Below are 17096 nucleotides of genomic sequence, written 5' to 3' on the forward strand. Positions count from 1 at the left end.
TCGTTTGGCTGTTTTACAGGACTTAAATGAAACAAGAAGAAGTCTAAGTAACACAAAGCTAAAGCCAACGGCCACTGAAGAAAAACCACCTGTCCCAGCAAGACCTGTCTGGATTCCAAAGATTGGGGATCTGGTCAGGGAAAAGATCGCGGTGAAGAAGGAATTTGGGTCTTCTTACAGAAAAGCAGTACCTGTCTTGGCTATCAGCGGAACAAGATCTGTAGTACTACCGCCCCTTGCTGGTAAAAAGGAGAACAGAGTTGTATCAATCGACTTGGTAAAACCACAATCATGTGGCCAATGTGGCCAATGTGGCCCAGTGGACTCCCAAGAAGTAGCAGAAGACCAAACCTGGCTACAATCCAAGAGGTTCAAACTGAGAGACTAATCACATTTGATAAACCTGCAGTGAATAAAAAAGGACTATGCAACAAAGCCATGGAACTTGTGCCTCTTGAACCCCAAATTGCAACAGTTCGTCAAGAAACACCAATCTACAATGATGTAGCCTCTGACTACACAAATGCAAAGATTAATGAAAATCCGGAAGCTATTCCAACAACTGACAGAACTGCATCTGGCTACTTCATCAATTTCGATGACTTTTCTGAAGATCCAAGTGAACATGAAGAAACGCCAGCAACTAAAACTTTCAAAGAAAAAATGACTGAACTCTTTCATCAACTCAAAGAAACAAATCTGATTTCACCATGGATTGAATTATGGATTGTTTTAGGTGTACCTTTCCTCCTACTCTGGCTCATTTTGGTTTTAAGCTTGGGAAGAATGATTGAAGGAAAATATAGTATGGACACAGCAAGTCAGAACATCAACTTGGTCCTAAAGCCTCACAGATCTTCTCACATTGAAAAAAGAGGACTATCATCCGTAAACATCACAGCCATTCCTATACCTGGTGGTGTAGCACGGGACACTACTGATTACGACATATATGGCCCGGTTGAGCTTTTGAGATATCCACATCAGTTCAAGGTTTCATTAAGTGACTTTTTATCACCAAGTAATTTCTCTGATGATTGGGACTTTGAAAATATTAATAATATGATGTCAGATTTAGAAATGTCAGCAAAATTTACAGAACATGATTATTTAGAAGTATGAAGAAATGTATTTCTTTAATCATTATGGGCATCACTATTTGCATAAATCTGCTAATCCTAGAAATGTTTTTACTTATAATCAATGGGAACATTGTCCAACACCGCCAAAAGGCAGATCGAAAACATTTTATGAGGAATTCCCATACTTCTCAGGGTTTAACATCACTGATCCAGAAACGTTTTATTTTAAAATGTTAAATAAGACAGGAATGAAAAACATATTGACTAACACTAAATCGATATATTCCACAAAATTCTATGAAAAAATGTCTACATTTGGTTTTGAATTTTGGAAAAACAACATTGAAACAAAAACCATTTGGGGTACAAAAGATTGGCAGGTACAAGGTCTAGAATCATTATTTAGAGCCTGCATGATCCCAGAATAAATAATGTTCCTGAATGACACCATTCAACAAACAACCTGTCTTGGCCTAGCCAAGATAAAGGACTTAAACAAACCGTCTATACCAAAGCCCATACCTGATAGTAATAGCTCTACAGATGCGGAAATAGACGTATCCCATATTTTAAAACTAAACAGAACTAATCCTGATTGGAGAAAATGGTTGATCTGGCCCACAGACATTAATAACTGTCAAGATAGATTCCTGAATAAAAAACAGGGGTTCAAACAGAACAGGCCAGACCCATGGTATTCCCAGAGACAACATCCAGGGATAATTACAACATACAGTGTAGGGAAACTATGCCTCGAATGGCTACAGAAATCCACACTGAGTGAAATTAAGCAACACTTGACTTAACCTAAAGAAGGTGCTGACTTGCGAGATTTCATATTGGGACCTCGCAAACAGCGTCAAAAATGTTTCATATACGCCGGTATATAAGCTGCTTACAACGAAGCTTGGAAAGTAACGCAAATTGAAACTGCAGAACAAATACGAGAAATTGATCGTATTAATTTGGAAAAATAACTGTCTGTAGTGGACAATGGGCTAACGACTCTGTCCCCCAGAATTTTTTCACTGGACAGCATTGTATCATCTGCTATTGATATAATAGAACAGGATATGCTAATGTTACAACATGGCCAGTCCCAATTACGTTCTATTGTACAGTTAGGCTGGACGTTGCAAAACCTCCGTTCAGGCTACATGCCATGGCGTCTAATCAACACAACGTCATTATTTTCTATCTTTAACCTTACTGATAAACAAATCTCTTTGGCACAAAAAGGAGCAGACTATACGGTGCTGAACGTTGAAAAACTTGAAAAATTGCCATTGACAGTCTCCAAAAGACCCGTCATTGAATGGATAGTACATGGCACAATTACAATTCCGATTACAACTTTTCAGTTCCAATATTGCCAAAAGCATATACCAGCAGGCCTGTATGAAAGGTTGGGTAAAGGTTACATCAAGTTGACCTGGAATCTACCTTATACACATAAATGTTACAGTGAGGGGAAAAAAGAGGTGTTTCTTAGTGGTAATAACTGTAAAAATTCACTAAGCGGCACTCTTCTGTGTCAAGGAATTAACTTGCATGGAGCCTGCGGGGGTTCATCAAATAACCTTTCATGCCACCTGCACGGCACCCAGGCTACACAGATAGAGCCTTTTTTCAGACAACTTTCCAACGGCAGTTACATTATAATAAGTGACCGCAGCTGTTGTGGCATGGTGCCAGGAAGGGCCTATCTTGTCAGTGTAACTTCCATGGTCACTTGCTGTATGCAAGTATTGTATCCAAACAACAAACTAGACAAGGAGGCAATGATATGGCCTTCTCTGAATATCTCTTCTATTCGAATTGATACTTTAAGCAGAATGAAATCCATTCTTTTACAAACAACTGGGCCTTTAACCTCGTCCAAAGAGACGTATGATCTGCAAGTTGCAAGGACAGCGGCAGAGATACATGCATTATTATCAATACATTGCCCTGTGCATTTCGCAGAAATGTTAGGTCTAATTTTAAACATGTCTGATACCAGTGGCATCGCACATGTATTTGACAATTTTTTCGGGACTATTAGCACCATTTGAAGCAGTCCTGAGCATCTTCCTGAATTTCGTGCACTCTGTGTTTGGCGGCCTGCCTCTCATCTTGGGACTCGTAGCAGGAATTTTATTTTTGTTCCTTCTGCTCCGATATGGCAAATCCAGCCACAAACAAAACTCAGGCTACCATGGAAAAAACGATCCTGGCGATGAGATGCCAAGAAAGAATAACTAAAGTACTCGGTTTAGCTCGGCTAAGAGATCTGAATACCACATGGTTTCTTTCATTCAGACCAATCTGGCAAAATTGCATCCTACCTGTTCTACGATGCCTGCTATACGGAGATGAATGCGTGTTGGACGTCTGTCTCACACTACCATCAGCAGTACCTTTGGATATCGCTACTGAGTGATGTCATTTGAGATGTCATCAGTGATGTCACTGACCATGTCATGAATGATCTAATATGTGACATCATCAGCAGTGGATTACGGGTGCGGGAAATATAGTTAGTACAACTAACTATATAGGAGCAATTTCAATGGTTTTGTATGAGGGAAATATCCAGCTAACTATAACACCCCTAAAACTTATAGTTTTTTTTGTGAACTTCAAAGGTTTTTTAAAAGCTAATTCCTAACTATATAAGGCCTGAAACCTATGGTTTTTTCAGTGAATTTCAAAGGTTTTTTAAATGCTAATTCCTAACTATATAAGGCCTGAAACCTATGGTTTTTTCAGTGAATTTGCAAGGTTTTTTAAATGCTAATTCCTAACTATATAAGGCCTGAAACCTATGGTTTTTTCAGTGAATTTGCAAGGTTTTTTAAATGCTAATTCCTAACTATATAAGGCCTGAAACCTATGTTTTTTTCAGTGAATATATATATAGTTATTATCTTACATTCGAGAAATGGTATTGCTTGGTGAGGGTATCCTTTTGGGTAATACAGTGTGGTTTATATTTGTTTTCACGTTATGCAACTAGTGATATAAATATTCATTGTATTCGTTATTACTAATTCACTGCATTATAATTGTCTTGAACACCTGCCATCGTGGATGCACTTTACTGTTCCCGACCCTATTCTTGAGAAAACAATGTCCTAATGTAAACTGCAAATACGGAGATCTGAATTAGATTGTGGTATACAGTTTTAAACATGTTTGTATGTTTTGAAATGTATTAATATTATGTTTTTATCATAGAAATATTTTAAAAAGCATTTTAGTTTATGAAATAAAGCAAGCTCAATATGCCACTATTTGTTCTTTCAGCTGCTGAAAGCTATTCCGGTCGGAATTGGGCAGGTATATGGGTGTGACAATGCATGGACTGGTGTAATCTTCCTGGTTGCTCTCTTCATATCTTCTCCAATGATCTGTTTGCATGCAGCTATTGGATCAACAATTGGAATGTTGGCAGGTACAAAGTTTTAAGGCAATGGTAAAGTGGGCAATTGCCCAGGGCTCCTACCTTCCAAGGGACCACTTGGGAAAGTGAACCTTCTCTCCATTTGATCTGTCTATTCTTTTCTCTTTCTAAACTGCTCTCCCTCTCTGCCTACCTCTAACTCTGTCATCTACTGCTTTATCACTTTAAAGAGATTTGAAGTCCTAGGCAGGACCTTTTTCAAATTTTTTGTCAGACTCTGTTAAAGTTTAACATATAATGTTGTAATATTTGGCATCATGTGGGTTTGAATTAGTAGGAATTGGGTAATAAAATTCAAAATTGTTTGCTACAGGGATCTAAAACTTAATGCCTAGGTTCGCCAGAATCCTTAAGCTGATATTGGGGAGGTACTGAAGCAATATGCTTAACCTAGATGAAAAAATTGTGTAAACGTTGCCCGATTTGGCGAATATTTGTGTTGCTTTCATGATTTATACAGCCCCATGTATGCACTGCTGTTATGACCTAAAGACCTTCATGTATTTCCGTAGTGTAAATGGAACATGGTTATTTTAAACGCTAATGACTGGGGTCACAAGTAAGAAAAGCTTAATAACTTGGAATGGGTTTAGGCCTATTGCTTGTGGAGGACTGACTGGGGTATTCTAGTCTATTCCAGCCTTCCTTGGTTGAGTCTGTCCTCTACGATTTCAGATGTCTGGAAAATGTATGTTTTTCTAGACCGTTAAATATCTGTCATTTAAGAGTAAAGATGACCGAGCTCTTAGGAGCTGTAATATTCCATCCAAATAATGCATTCAAAGCCACTCCTCCGATTTATTTTACCAATCTTTTAGAGCTTGTGGTGAGTATGGTACACTGGCCAGGTGAAAAAAATGTTGCAAATTAGGCTGTATTTGGAGAGGCTTGGTGGAGAGTTCTATTAGGTGGCTAAATAGTTTGATGTAACTTAACATGTTTTTGTTTGAACAAACCTTCATTGAACCAAGAGTACCAAATAACATAAACAATAGAAAAACAGCTTATGAGTTCATTTGTAAAGATAGACCCACTCAATGTGCGTTCACTTTGCAAGCAAAGACAAATCTGACGTTTTTTCCTTTATTTTGCAATACTAATGTATTTGTCAAAATTAAAAGCTTGGTACATCATTTCATTCACCGCTAATAAATACAAGGAGTGTTATACAAACAGCATCTGATACACTGAACAACTTTTTTTTTAAATATCTCCTATTTTCAATGTTACATCCTTACTAAATAACCTGTACGATAAAGTGGTATACAAATATAGAACCATCAATATGAGCAGTCCTGGTAGCATATACAAAATGAAGCTTCAATGTGTATACTGTATGACGTTACAACGCATGCTTTTACAACGCATGCCATTACGACGCAGGTTTTACAACGCAAGTCGTTAAAACGACTTGCGTTGGGGGGTGCTGGATAGTGAATAGTTTAATTTACTATTCCAACTCCAGTCCCCGTGGATAGTAGGGAAGGTGTTGGATAGTAATTAAACTATTCCCTATCCTAGAGCGCCCTCCAGCGCAATTCGTTGTAATGACTTGCATTGTAAAAGTTGTGTCGTAATGGTAGTGCGTTGTAAAAGTTGCGATGTAAAGGATGTTTCCCTGTATACTGATGCATATGATTTTAGAAGACTCTTCTCATTAAGGAATCATATAATGGGAGCTTGGGCTATAATTAATTTAAACAATGCAGATTTGATTATCCAATCTAGTGTAAACCATTACTAAATCTCATAATTTGAGAGGAGCATAAAAACGTTAATCATAAAATGCAGAGCTGGATTTATCAATGCCCCATATCGCCTTGCTTATCATCCTTTTGTAGATAACAGAAAACTGTTTCTGGACCACAGGGGAGTGTATTTCATGCATTATTCACGTGTAACTATCAGTTGAGATTAGCAAGTATTGAAAATGATCTATCTGTACTTGAGACAGTTCTTAAGAACGAAAGATAAAAACCAATATTCACCTTTAATTACCTATATAAGTCATCAATGGACAAATCTAGTGTTGGAAACTAATGTTGAAAACCCTATTGAACTAATGAATCTCTTCTGAGAGCAGCAAGGATTCACTTATGCTATTAAACCTAATAAAAAAAGCTGAGAAAGATAAAGTGCTTGCTAAATACTCTATAATGAATCTTTGGAGTACTCGGCAATGCAACGAATTCCTTTGTAAAGAACATTTGAAAGAAGGCATTCATCCATAGATAGGGTATGAATGTAAAGTGTACTACTCAGCAGGAATTGAGAATCAATTTACTTATCCACTTTAAATATATATTCAATTCTTCATCTGAATTTAGCCCACTCAGGTAGTATGTTTCTAAAATCTTTGGATTCTAATTTGAAAAGGTAAGTGTTCTGTTACCTCCGCTGATGTTTTTAGTGTCTATGGTGACGTAGCATAATAGGTTTGCATCATCATTGTGCTTCTGACTGAAGAGATGTGCTAATGGGTATTTCAAGATTTTTGGGGAAATTGTAGGATTTAGGCTGTTAAATGCATTCTTTCACCGGTCTAATGGTCTAATTGTACTGCCTATATGTATTTTCTGAGAAGGGAGATTAAAGACACAAGGTGAATTTGATCTACCACATAGTAAAATAATTGATAGATCTGGGTCTTTTTTTGGATTCAGGACTGTGTATTGTTTCCTATCATTGCTGTTCATATGTGCCTTCTTTCACTAGTGGGTAGTCACTGATGGTCAAGTAGTCAGCTGACTCTGCTTCAATAGACCTCTCAAAGAATGTGACTATCTTTACATTATGTTGACTCTGGTATTTAGGTGTTTGATTAGGTTATCGATTTGTAATATAGAATTCAGTAAAACGCTAAAAGTAGATAAGGTCTTGTTAATTTAATAGAGTGTACTCTCTTTTCTATTGCTGTACATTTACTTTTCCTGGTGCAACCTTTTTATTAGTCCTTTAAAATCAGCTATAGGAATGTGGGGCAGTTCATTTAGATCCTAGCTGCCAGTGTAGAAGAGACCATGGACTTTGCCGCCCAAGAGAAGCACCATCATAACTTGAACTCTTCTGGGCTCAATCTCTGCTGCGAAGTGGGCCACTGGTGCAGTGGCTTCTTTGACTGCACTGAATGTTTGCAGAGCAGGCACCATATTTAAAGTGAAAAACATTTTGTTTTTCAAAATCCCGAAACCAGGAGTTTTTCTAAATACAAAACAAGAAATTGCTTGACCTCCTGCCGGAGTCTGCCATGGAAGGCTTGGAGGACGTGTGAATGGAAAACAAATAATGGTCATCCCACCTTCAAGAGGCAGGACAACACTCAGCAGCCTGATTGCCCTTTGGCAGACAGGCTGCAATGTCAGGTTTACCCTAGCTGAGCCAGTGGACACTTTGCCGTGGTAAATACATAACTTCTCTTGGCTTTAAAGCAGGGTACCCTCAGTTTTCATAGAGCAGAAGCACTTTTGACTTACTTGGGGGCTCATCAAATTATAAATGAGGTACCCAGGTCTTCTTTTCCAAACCGAAGCAACTAAACGTGCACCTCCAGGCTGATAGTAACTGAAAATTCTGAATCCTTTTAAATTAAATGTCTAATTGCATTGGACTAATTCCTGGCTCTTAAGGCAGTATCAGTTTCATAGCCACAAAAAATCTATTGGACACATGTACCATGCAAGCCTTCTATTAATTTACCAGCATAAAATGTTGCTTTAGAGAATTACTTGGTATTGGTGTATCAGGCGTGTAACTTTCTGTAAATGTACCTGCAGATCTTGATATGTGCTAAAATTTTAAAGAGCCAACTAGGCACAGTTAATGCTTGCAAAGCTTAGAGCTTACAGTGACTTGAAGTTATGATGACTGTTTGACTTGAGCCACCTTCTTTCTTTCCAGGTTTAAGTCTCGCAGCACCTTTCAAGACTATATACACTGGATTGTGGGGCTTCAATCCTGCCCTGGCATGCATTGCAGTTGGAGGACTGTTTTATGCTCTTACCTGGCAGACTCATTTGCTGGCAGTTCTCGGTGGTATGTGGCATTTTAGTAATAATATCCTGATTTTGCCTTGAGGTTTGAAAGTCTATAGTGCTAGTGGGGAAACTGTGGGCAGCAAGAGTTCCTCATCAACCTCACTGAGGTCGACTGTCCAATGGACGCCCAGAGTTGGGGGACATCAGCAATCTATGTAAATTTTATTGGGCCTGATTGATGAAGTGCAACTTGCATTCTTAGGTGAACAATCATTTGCTTGAGCATTTTCAAACCATTATTCTAGGTTTTGGGCTCCTATTTTTTAGGTCGAGTCTGAGCCAGTGTGCAAGCGCAGCTCTGGCGATCTGTAGGCAGAATATGGAGAAGAAGCCCCACCCATATTTTTCATTGGCTTGTGTTTTTGTCCTTTCTAAATGCTGGAGTTTGATTCCTTAATAGGCTTGTTATTCCCTCTTTAGTACGTTCATGTCGTCATTTGCATCCTCTCATGGCTACAGGCCCCTTTACTTGGTTGTTACACGGTACATGTCCTTTTTTTTCTTTATTGAGCCAGGAGAATGGCTGCCGCTTGTTGGCAATGCCATAGGTCTTGCATTAAATTACGAGACCTATTGCATTACAAATATTTTTTAATATAGCACTTCATATCGAAGATTAACCAGTTTCTAAACGCTGTCGGTTTTGACAGGTGATGGAACCGGGACAGCATACCACAAAAGGATAAGCCCAAGATCACACAGTTTTGGGGTCAGGGGAAGCCAAGATTAGAGGTTTACGGGTTCGCAGTCAACAATTTAAAACCTAGGTCGGTCGTATAAGGCACACGAGTGGGCAAACTAACTAGAACTGGCAATAATACAGCACGCCCTGACTTGTGAGGGCACCCAGGGTGGCACCCTGCAGAGCTAAGCAGTTCAAGTGCCCTTTAGTTCTGAGCTGCTTCGACCACAAGCTTGGCAGATTGGGTTAATTGCCAACCACCCAAACCTCCCAACACTCTTCAGCTACCGCACCTCCTCCTCCCATGCCACCCCAATGTTAATGCCACCCCAAATGTTAAGGCCACCCCAAATATTAATGCCACAATATGAAGGTTGCATTTCTGGTCCTTGGCAGCAGAGCGAGCTGAAGATTCCTTCAAAGGTTGGTAGCAGTGGGCAGGCCTCTTTTCCATCACAAAATGTACACCTCCCCGACATAACTCCCAGGCATCAATCACCATCCAATAAAATGTCCTTCGAGGCTAATGTGCAAACGTGTTCAAAATCCCTGTAGGTTTTTCACACAAATTAGTGTAGTGAACAGGTTTTACCCAAATGAAGAGGTTTCCTCAACCCTTTCACATTTTGTAAGTAGAAAATCTGGCCATTGACGGCATTAGATAGCATATTTGCAAATGAATTGCCTTAACAGGTCTCATCCTTACAATTCTGAAAAGGCACCTTTTGGATTACTCCAACATGCGTGTTATGGTCCTGGAAGAGACTGTGATGTCTTTTCCCATCCACCAGAAATCTGATCAAATGGAGGCAAACTACGCAATTTCTCTACTACAAAAGTTGACTAGGTCAGTTCCTCGAGTTCTGACAGTAGTAGTGTAAGCTTTACTTGACCCACGGTTACAGCATGTGCAGCAACAAAGAAAGTGCCGTTCACCCACACAACCGTAGACAGACGCAGTATCAGTCAAGCTTCCCTTGCACTGAAAGCAGCAGTGCCTCATTCTAAGTGAAGATCTGATAGAGACCTAGCAAGCTTCACTCGCTTATATAGGACGCTTTGCAGAAGGAAAAGCAGAGCATGGTTAACTAGTCTTAAACGGAAAAGTAGGGCTAGGTTAGGTTTACGTAGGATGCAACACCACATAGTCTTGGAAGGAGATTTACTTTCAAGCGCAAATTGTCTTTTGCACTGTAAGGGTGCCTTTACCTTGGTGCAAGTTGAGCCGCGTTGGATATCTTTGCCTCAAAGGGGAGTTACAGGGAGGGGGGCTTGGGTGTAGCAGCACAAACATCCATTGTTTTTGACAGAATCGAAAATTGTGAAACCGGGTTTTGCATCAAAAAGCAACACTTTCTTGAAGCAGGTGCAAAGCTGAAGAAATGTCCTTATTTCTCCAAATAATTTACCCATTCCATCCATGTGTGATGCACTGTACAGAACCCATGCGTGCAATGTTATAAAAAAATCTAGACTTTGGAACTAGTACTTTCAGTACAAAAGCAGTGCTAGACCTCCTGAAACACATGGTGCAAAGGTTGTGTGTGGAGTTAGGCAGCCTGTTTCTGCAGGGAAAGAGCTCAACATCAGGCTGTTTTTAGTAAACGTGACTCTGTGCCCCCACCAGACCGATGCGGAAATCAGTGCTGCAATGCACATAAACTTAGTAAATCGGCCATATGTTGTCAGGCAGCAGTGCAAGGACACCTGAAAGTCATTGAACAAATTCTCTACAGCTGGGGTATTCAAACTGGTGCGCAGCCCCTCATCCCCCCCAAGGGGGGCCTCGGGTGATCCCAGAGGTGGCTCCAGGCTCTGGCCAAAAGAAGTATTATGCTCTGTAATGGCCCATCACTAACCTCTTTCGTCATTTATATCCTAGCTGAGAGTTTGTGTCAAAAGGGAAGGCACTCCAATTATTCTTCAAATCCCCCAGCCACACACTGTGGATACTTTTAATGGATACAATTTAATAAAATAAATGTGAAAAATGATGAGATGCGCATTAAAATTCTGAAGACCACTGCAGTACAGGAAGCTTTAAAGTATGCTTCGCTCACTAGTCTGTTGCAATCCAGTCAGCTGCTGTGCAACCCTCCTCAAACATACAAGCAGCATGGGTTAAAAAGGGAGTAGTAATTCATGCTTCTGCCTACTGATCCTGCTGGGGCACGAGGACCGCAAGATGACAATGCACAAAGACAAAGTGAAGCATGGGAAGAGCATGCAGTTGATACAGCAAATAAAATATTATTTGCAACGGGTAGTAACTAGCTTTCAGCAAAATATACTCAAAGTAGCATAGTGGCAAATGTGTTTTTTGTGTGTGTTTTTTTTACAGTCCTTGTTTGTTATTGCTGGCCTGAAACCTTGGGTCAAACCTTGGGTCCATGGTTGCATCAACAGCACCTCATTTTAGCAGGTGGTTGCAGGTGGGATCCACCAGCACATACTTTTCTTGCTCATACTTTTGATCAAGAGCAGCAGAAAACTAAACACAATGGTGGGAAGGAGAAGGAATTACAAATAGAAAAGCAATGGCAAAGCTGAAAGTAGGAATGAAAAAGAATCTTCAAGAATTAAATAGAGAGGCGGTGGTGGTGGGAGAAAGAGGTATTGAGTGGATCGTGTCTCCGCCATGGCATTCAGCAAACCTGACATTCATGAACGGCTGTGGCCTTTTGAGAAACCCATTGTTCACTTTCATATATTGGCAAATTAAGCACAGCACTATCAGCCAAACAAGAAGCCCCAGAACGAAACGTGCTGCTTACTGGTGAATAAAAACATGACGGACTGATTGGGAAACACATGACAGAGCAGAGTCTCATTTCCGCTCATTAAGACTGAAAATGATTACTGTAGCACATTGCAAGACCAAACTGTCACATTTTATCTTTCGCTTGCCTTAGACTTAAGCTCATAGTGCCCACACCGCCAGCGCTCGCTCCGCTCTGCGCACATTAACACTTATATACCAAGGAAAACTCATGAGACATATTTGTGGGAAAGCACTGTTGCAGGTTTATTTCGTACAACAGGTAGCTGATAGGTGGGTCATCTTACAGGCGATCCAATGCGGCAGCCCCTCGCTGACCCGCATGCCTAAGGAGCCATCTTGCACGGCGAGTCGATGCTCTGACGGTGCAGTAAATTACCATTTTATTTCGTTACACCCCGCCCCCCCTGTCAGGGCGGAGCGATGAGGCACACCCCCGGTCGGTTCAGGCCCCCCGACCGCCTGAAGGACTAACGGGGCGCCGACGCTGTTTCCTGGAACCCCCTCGGCTCCAGGTTCTTGGCTCAGGCACCCTTACTGTGCCAGGCAGAGGTATTTAGACTGTATCCTTCTGCCGCAGAGGTACCCCTACTGTCCATCTGCTTCCAGATCGCCCTGTGACTCCGCCTGCAACACAAAACATGACCATTAACAAATTCACAACTTTCGCCCGCCGCTCTGCAGCTGGGTCAGGGTTCAGGGTGGGATCAGCGCAGAGCCTAGGAAACCAGGCGCGGGGACAAAGAGGCCGAGCATGGTTGCTGGGCCTGTTTTATACTCCAAGGAACGCCCCTTTCCCCAGGTGAGCCCTCCCTATTGGCTGTTGGCGAGGAGGGCGGCTCAAAGGGGTTGGCGCGCTACAAGCTCTGCTCGCCCGTCGTGTGGGACTAGGGCGCTGTCCCGCCCATGCTCCCCTGCGTGTCGCACGGTCAGCGGCATAGTGCCCACACCGCCAGCGCTCGCTCCGCTCTGCGCACATTAACACTTATATACCAAGGAAAACTCACGAGACATATTTGTGGGAAAGCACTGTTGCAGGTTTATTTCGTACAACAGGTAGCTGATAGGTGGGTCATCTTACAGGCGATCCAATGCGGCAGCCCCTTGCTGACCCGCATGCCTAAGGAGCCATCTTGCACGGCGAGTCGATGCTCTGACGGTGCAGTAAATTACCATTTTATTTCGTTACACCCCGCCCCCCCTGTCAGGGCGGAACGATGAGGCACACCCCCGGTTGGTTCAGGCCCCCCGACCGCCCGAAGGACTTACGGGGCGCCGACGCTGTTTCCTGGAACCCCCTCGGCTCCAGGTTCTTGGCTCAGGCACCCTTACTGTGCCAGGCAGAGGTGTTTAGACTGTATCCTTCTGGCGCAGAGGTACCCCTACTGTCCATCTGCTTCCAGATCGCCCTGTACTCCGCCACAGCTCTGGAGGAGGCCCCCGTCGATGACAGAGCCCCCACCCACCTAGCTACTTTCTGACGCTGTTTCGTGCACCTCTATCATAGTCCCCTTCACCACACCACTATGGAGATTTCTTAGAACAGTTCTTAGGACACGCCCTTAGTTACGACACGCCCTTAGTTACATAAGCCGCACCTCTAATGAGGATTGCGTAGACACGCCCTTAGTTACATAAGCCGCACCTCTAATGGGGATTGCGTAGATACGGTTCTTAGGCCACGCCCTTAGTTAAAAAAGGCCCACCTCTTACAGAGATTCCTTGGCGGTTAGTTGTTTTTGCCCGGACATATTATACAGGGGATCTGCAGGTGACTATTTGCATTATTGTATCTGCTGATACTGGCAAACCAGTGATCTTTATACAAGAAGGTGGTGGGCTTATGAAAGTCATGTACAGTGCTGTACTAATCATGACAGTGAATGTCCTGGCAAATCACTGCAAGATCGTTATTTGAGATTGTTTAGGGCACAACTAGCATATGCCCTAACCTTCAACGTCATTCCCAGTTCTCTGTTGTATTGCAGTATTTCACCTCTAATTATACTGTATCTTCCCTTGTAACCGTTGTTTGCCTTTGCCGCTTGCACAAGTGCCACCATCGCCTACATTACGTTTGTTCTAGGCCTGAGTGTCTAGCCCATGTTGCAGTATTTTACCTCCAATTGTACTTTGTCTCTCTTGCAACCTGCACACTTATCACTTATCCCTTCTGCAATGCACTGTACGATTATTACCTGTCATTTCTTGTACTTATTGTGAAGAGCTCGTGCCTTCGGGTAACGTCCGTGCTAAATAAAAAAACGCATAATTGATTAAATGAACAAAAGTTGACCTCGAGCAAATTCAGGATGACGTGCTTATCGACCATGTATTGCATAATCGATTTTTATAGTGAGAGCCAGGAAAGGGGCTGTGCAGCCTGCTGGAGCACTTGGTGTTCAGAATCTTTACCATCATATTTGAATATATGTGTGTTACAACAAATTCCTTCTCTGTAAGGGGCTGATAGCCAGATAGCCAAAGTTGGCGACAGTGAGCTATTTTAGTTGTTCACCACGAAGCCTTGTCGGGCATGTATTGCTTCCTTGATGGAAACAAGTTCAGGGGCTGTTTCGACTGGCGCCCTAAACGACATTCTCAATATGACCATAATTCCAACTTTGTTTGAGCCTGTCTGTGCCTGCTAGTACAACCAGATATCCTGCTATCCTATCCTGCTTGGTGCTCTAATACAGCTGATGTACTGTACTATCGCTGCATCCACAGGCGATGCCCTTCAAAAGCTAACAGGCACACCTGCCACTTCAAAAGCTAACTGGCACACCAACCACATTCATTCCGGTAGTTGGGTAGAAGGAGGTAGTGAGTATGAAATGAGGTCTCCCAGCACTGGTCTCGACCCAGACAACAGTTGCTCATTTGATACCGACGCGGTATTCCGAATTACAAAATGTGTCCGCATCAGACACCTTTGGGTAACGTCTGCGCCATACGAACGCATCCATAAATAACATGGCCACACAAGCACTAACAATGTGTCGCGCATGAACTTCTGCTCGGCTACGCACGTGCAAGCCGTCATTGTGCATCACGTGCCAGGAGGTAACCCGGTCAACTAATTCATTCCCAATACCGAAAAACAGTTTTCATTGTAAGCGTGTAGCTCAAAAGATTGCTCAGTCTCGATGCCTCTGCACTGTACACAGCAGACCCGGTGGGATAGACTCAACCCTCGACGCAGAACAGTCCTCCCACAGCTCTGCACGAAGACTTGAACGTGATCGCGTAGCCGCCACCAGTACAACGCAACGGGCCTCGAAATACTATGACCCCAATGCTACTATTCGCCTTGTAACGGACACCTGCGCAAAGCGCACGTAATATGCTCACACATCACGCTGAAATAAGCAGACCCATAATGGCCAACACAAAGAACTGCATACTAACGCAAATGCAGCTGTGTATTCGGAGTGCACATGAATTGCTCTGCAATTCACCGAGGCAGCACTGGGGCACACCGTCTATGCAGTTTTTTAGCTATTATATCCCCGGCCTTTCCTCCTGCGAGCCTCAAAGCCTTGACTGATTGTCCTAGTCTGCTCTGGTACCTGCCCCAGTGCCACCGTTGTGTCGTGTGCTAGAGTAACTGCCATGAAATGTGGTGTTATACCTCTATTTGTACTTTGTACGCTCGTGAAACCTGCGCACGTCACTTTCTTCCTCCTGTACCGTATCGACTGCTACCTCTTGCATTCGGTTGCTCTCGATACATGGACAGTCGTCACTATTGCTTCATGTAATGTACCGTTTGCTTTAGTAACATGCTCATTTGCGATCTTCTCCTCATGACCATTCCTGTTCCTGTTGTGAAGCGCTCTGACCCCTGCGGGTAAAGTCTGCGCTATATAACAAGCGTAACTAAATAACTAACACAGGAGATGGTGCAAGCTCCATCGGTGAGGCGTTTTTTTTTTTTTTATCGCATCGTAGCCCGTTACGAACCCAGTTTCACTGAGTTTGATGTAGACGGGGCTAACTACTTTTCCCCAAAACTAGAGCCGCAGGGTGTTTGCAATGCTATTAAACATCTCCATAAAACTGTTTTAATGGTGCAAGGCCAAACTTTGGAAACCTTCCCAGTAGACAATGACGTTAAATGTGCCCTAGAATAATGCTCATTGTTCACTAGCAGGATCAGCAAACAAGGTGTTAAATATACACATCGCGATAAATCTCTTCAAAAGCGTTAACTGGCTCACTGAATATATGTTCCAATAGTTGTCAGTCTGTTATTCGATTATTGCACGAGTTCTTTGAGGAGTTAGCAAAGACGTGTTAACTTGCCAAACTGAACTATGATAATATACCTTGTAAGAGACGTGTGGGAGAACAGCTGCTAATTCTTAGAGACCTGTTTCGCTAAGTGGCAAATGTACTCGGGGTCTAACTTCCAACTGATGCAGAGGTCACGACATTACCAGACCCACCTTCTACCTTTCCGGGGTGACCCTGTGCATGGCCCCGGCCGAAAGTGAAAGTGAAAAAGGGGGGGGGGGCCAGATGTCCGCAACCGCGCCATTGCCCTTGTGCGGCGGGCTTCTGTGCATGGCTGCCATGCCCGAGGCAGTTTTCCCCGATCACCAGTTCACCCGAATGCACGATCAGGTGCCAAGATAAACTTGTATTGTGGCACGAACAGTCTACCCCGCTGCCAGCTTATACTACCCGTTGCGCCTGAGACATATGCAACGGGCTGCACAGAACCTAATTAGTGATATACTGGGGCTGCATTAGGAGCCCACCACATGAAAGCAGTGTCTGGCCATCCAAACCACCTCAGCCCTTCATTCATAGTGCAGTTTAACTGTGTCATCACATAACTGCCTCATCGGTGAAGACCTGGAGCTGCGGAGCTGCCGCCGCCCTCCCGCATAGACCCTTGCTGAATGGCGGGCAAGCAGGCGCTAAGCGGGACATGTCCAGCCCGCACTGCTACAACTAATCTATCATTCTAACAAGCGTACTCTGAGAGGGGGTCAGCGCTGCCTGATTTTTTTTTTTTTTTTTTTTTTTTTTTTCGCAATCCAAGACACCGCAACGGGCCACGGGG

General features: G+C 42.9%; 1 protein-coding gene across 2 annotated transcripts in view; it reads left to right on the plus strand.

The window, feature by feature from the left end:
* Positions 1-17096, plus strand: part of LOC144817868 (urea transporter 2-like) — a 316753-nt gene that overhangs the window by 281558 nt on the left and 18099 nt on the right. For both annotated transcript variants that reach the window (XM_078674742.1, XM_078674743.1), the window contains exons 6-7: positions 4371-4518; positions 8425-8559. In XM_078674742.1, the coding sequence (XP_078530868.1) occupies positions 4371-4518; positions 8425-8559 (283 nt within the window). The remainder of the gene's footprint in view (positions 1-4370; positions 4519-8424; positions 8560-17096) is intronic.

The sequence above is a fragment of the Lissotriton helveticus genome, chromosome 2_1, assembly GCF_964261635.1.
Source record: "Lissotriton helveticus chromosome 2_1, aLisHel1.1, whole genome shotgun sequence".
NCBI classification, from domain to species: domain Eukaryota; kingdom Metazoa; phylum Chordata; class Amphibia; order Caudata; family Salamandridae; genus Lissotriton; species Lissotriton helveticus.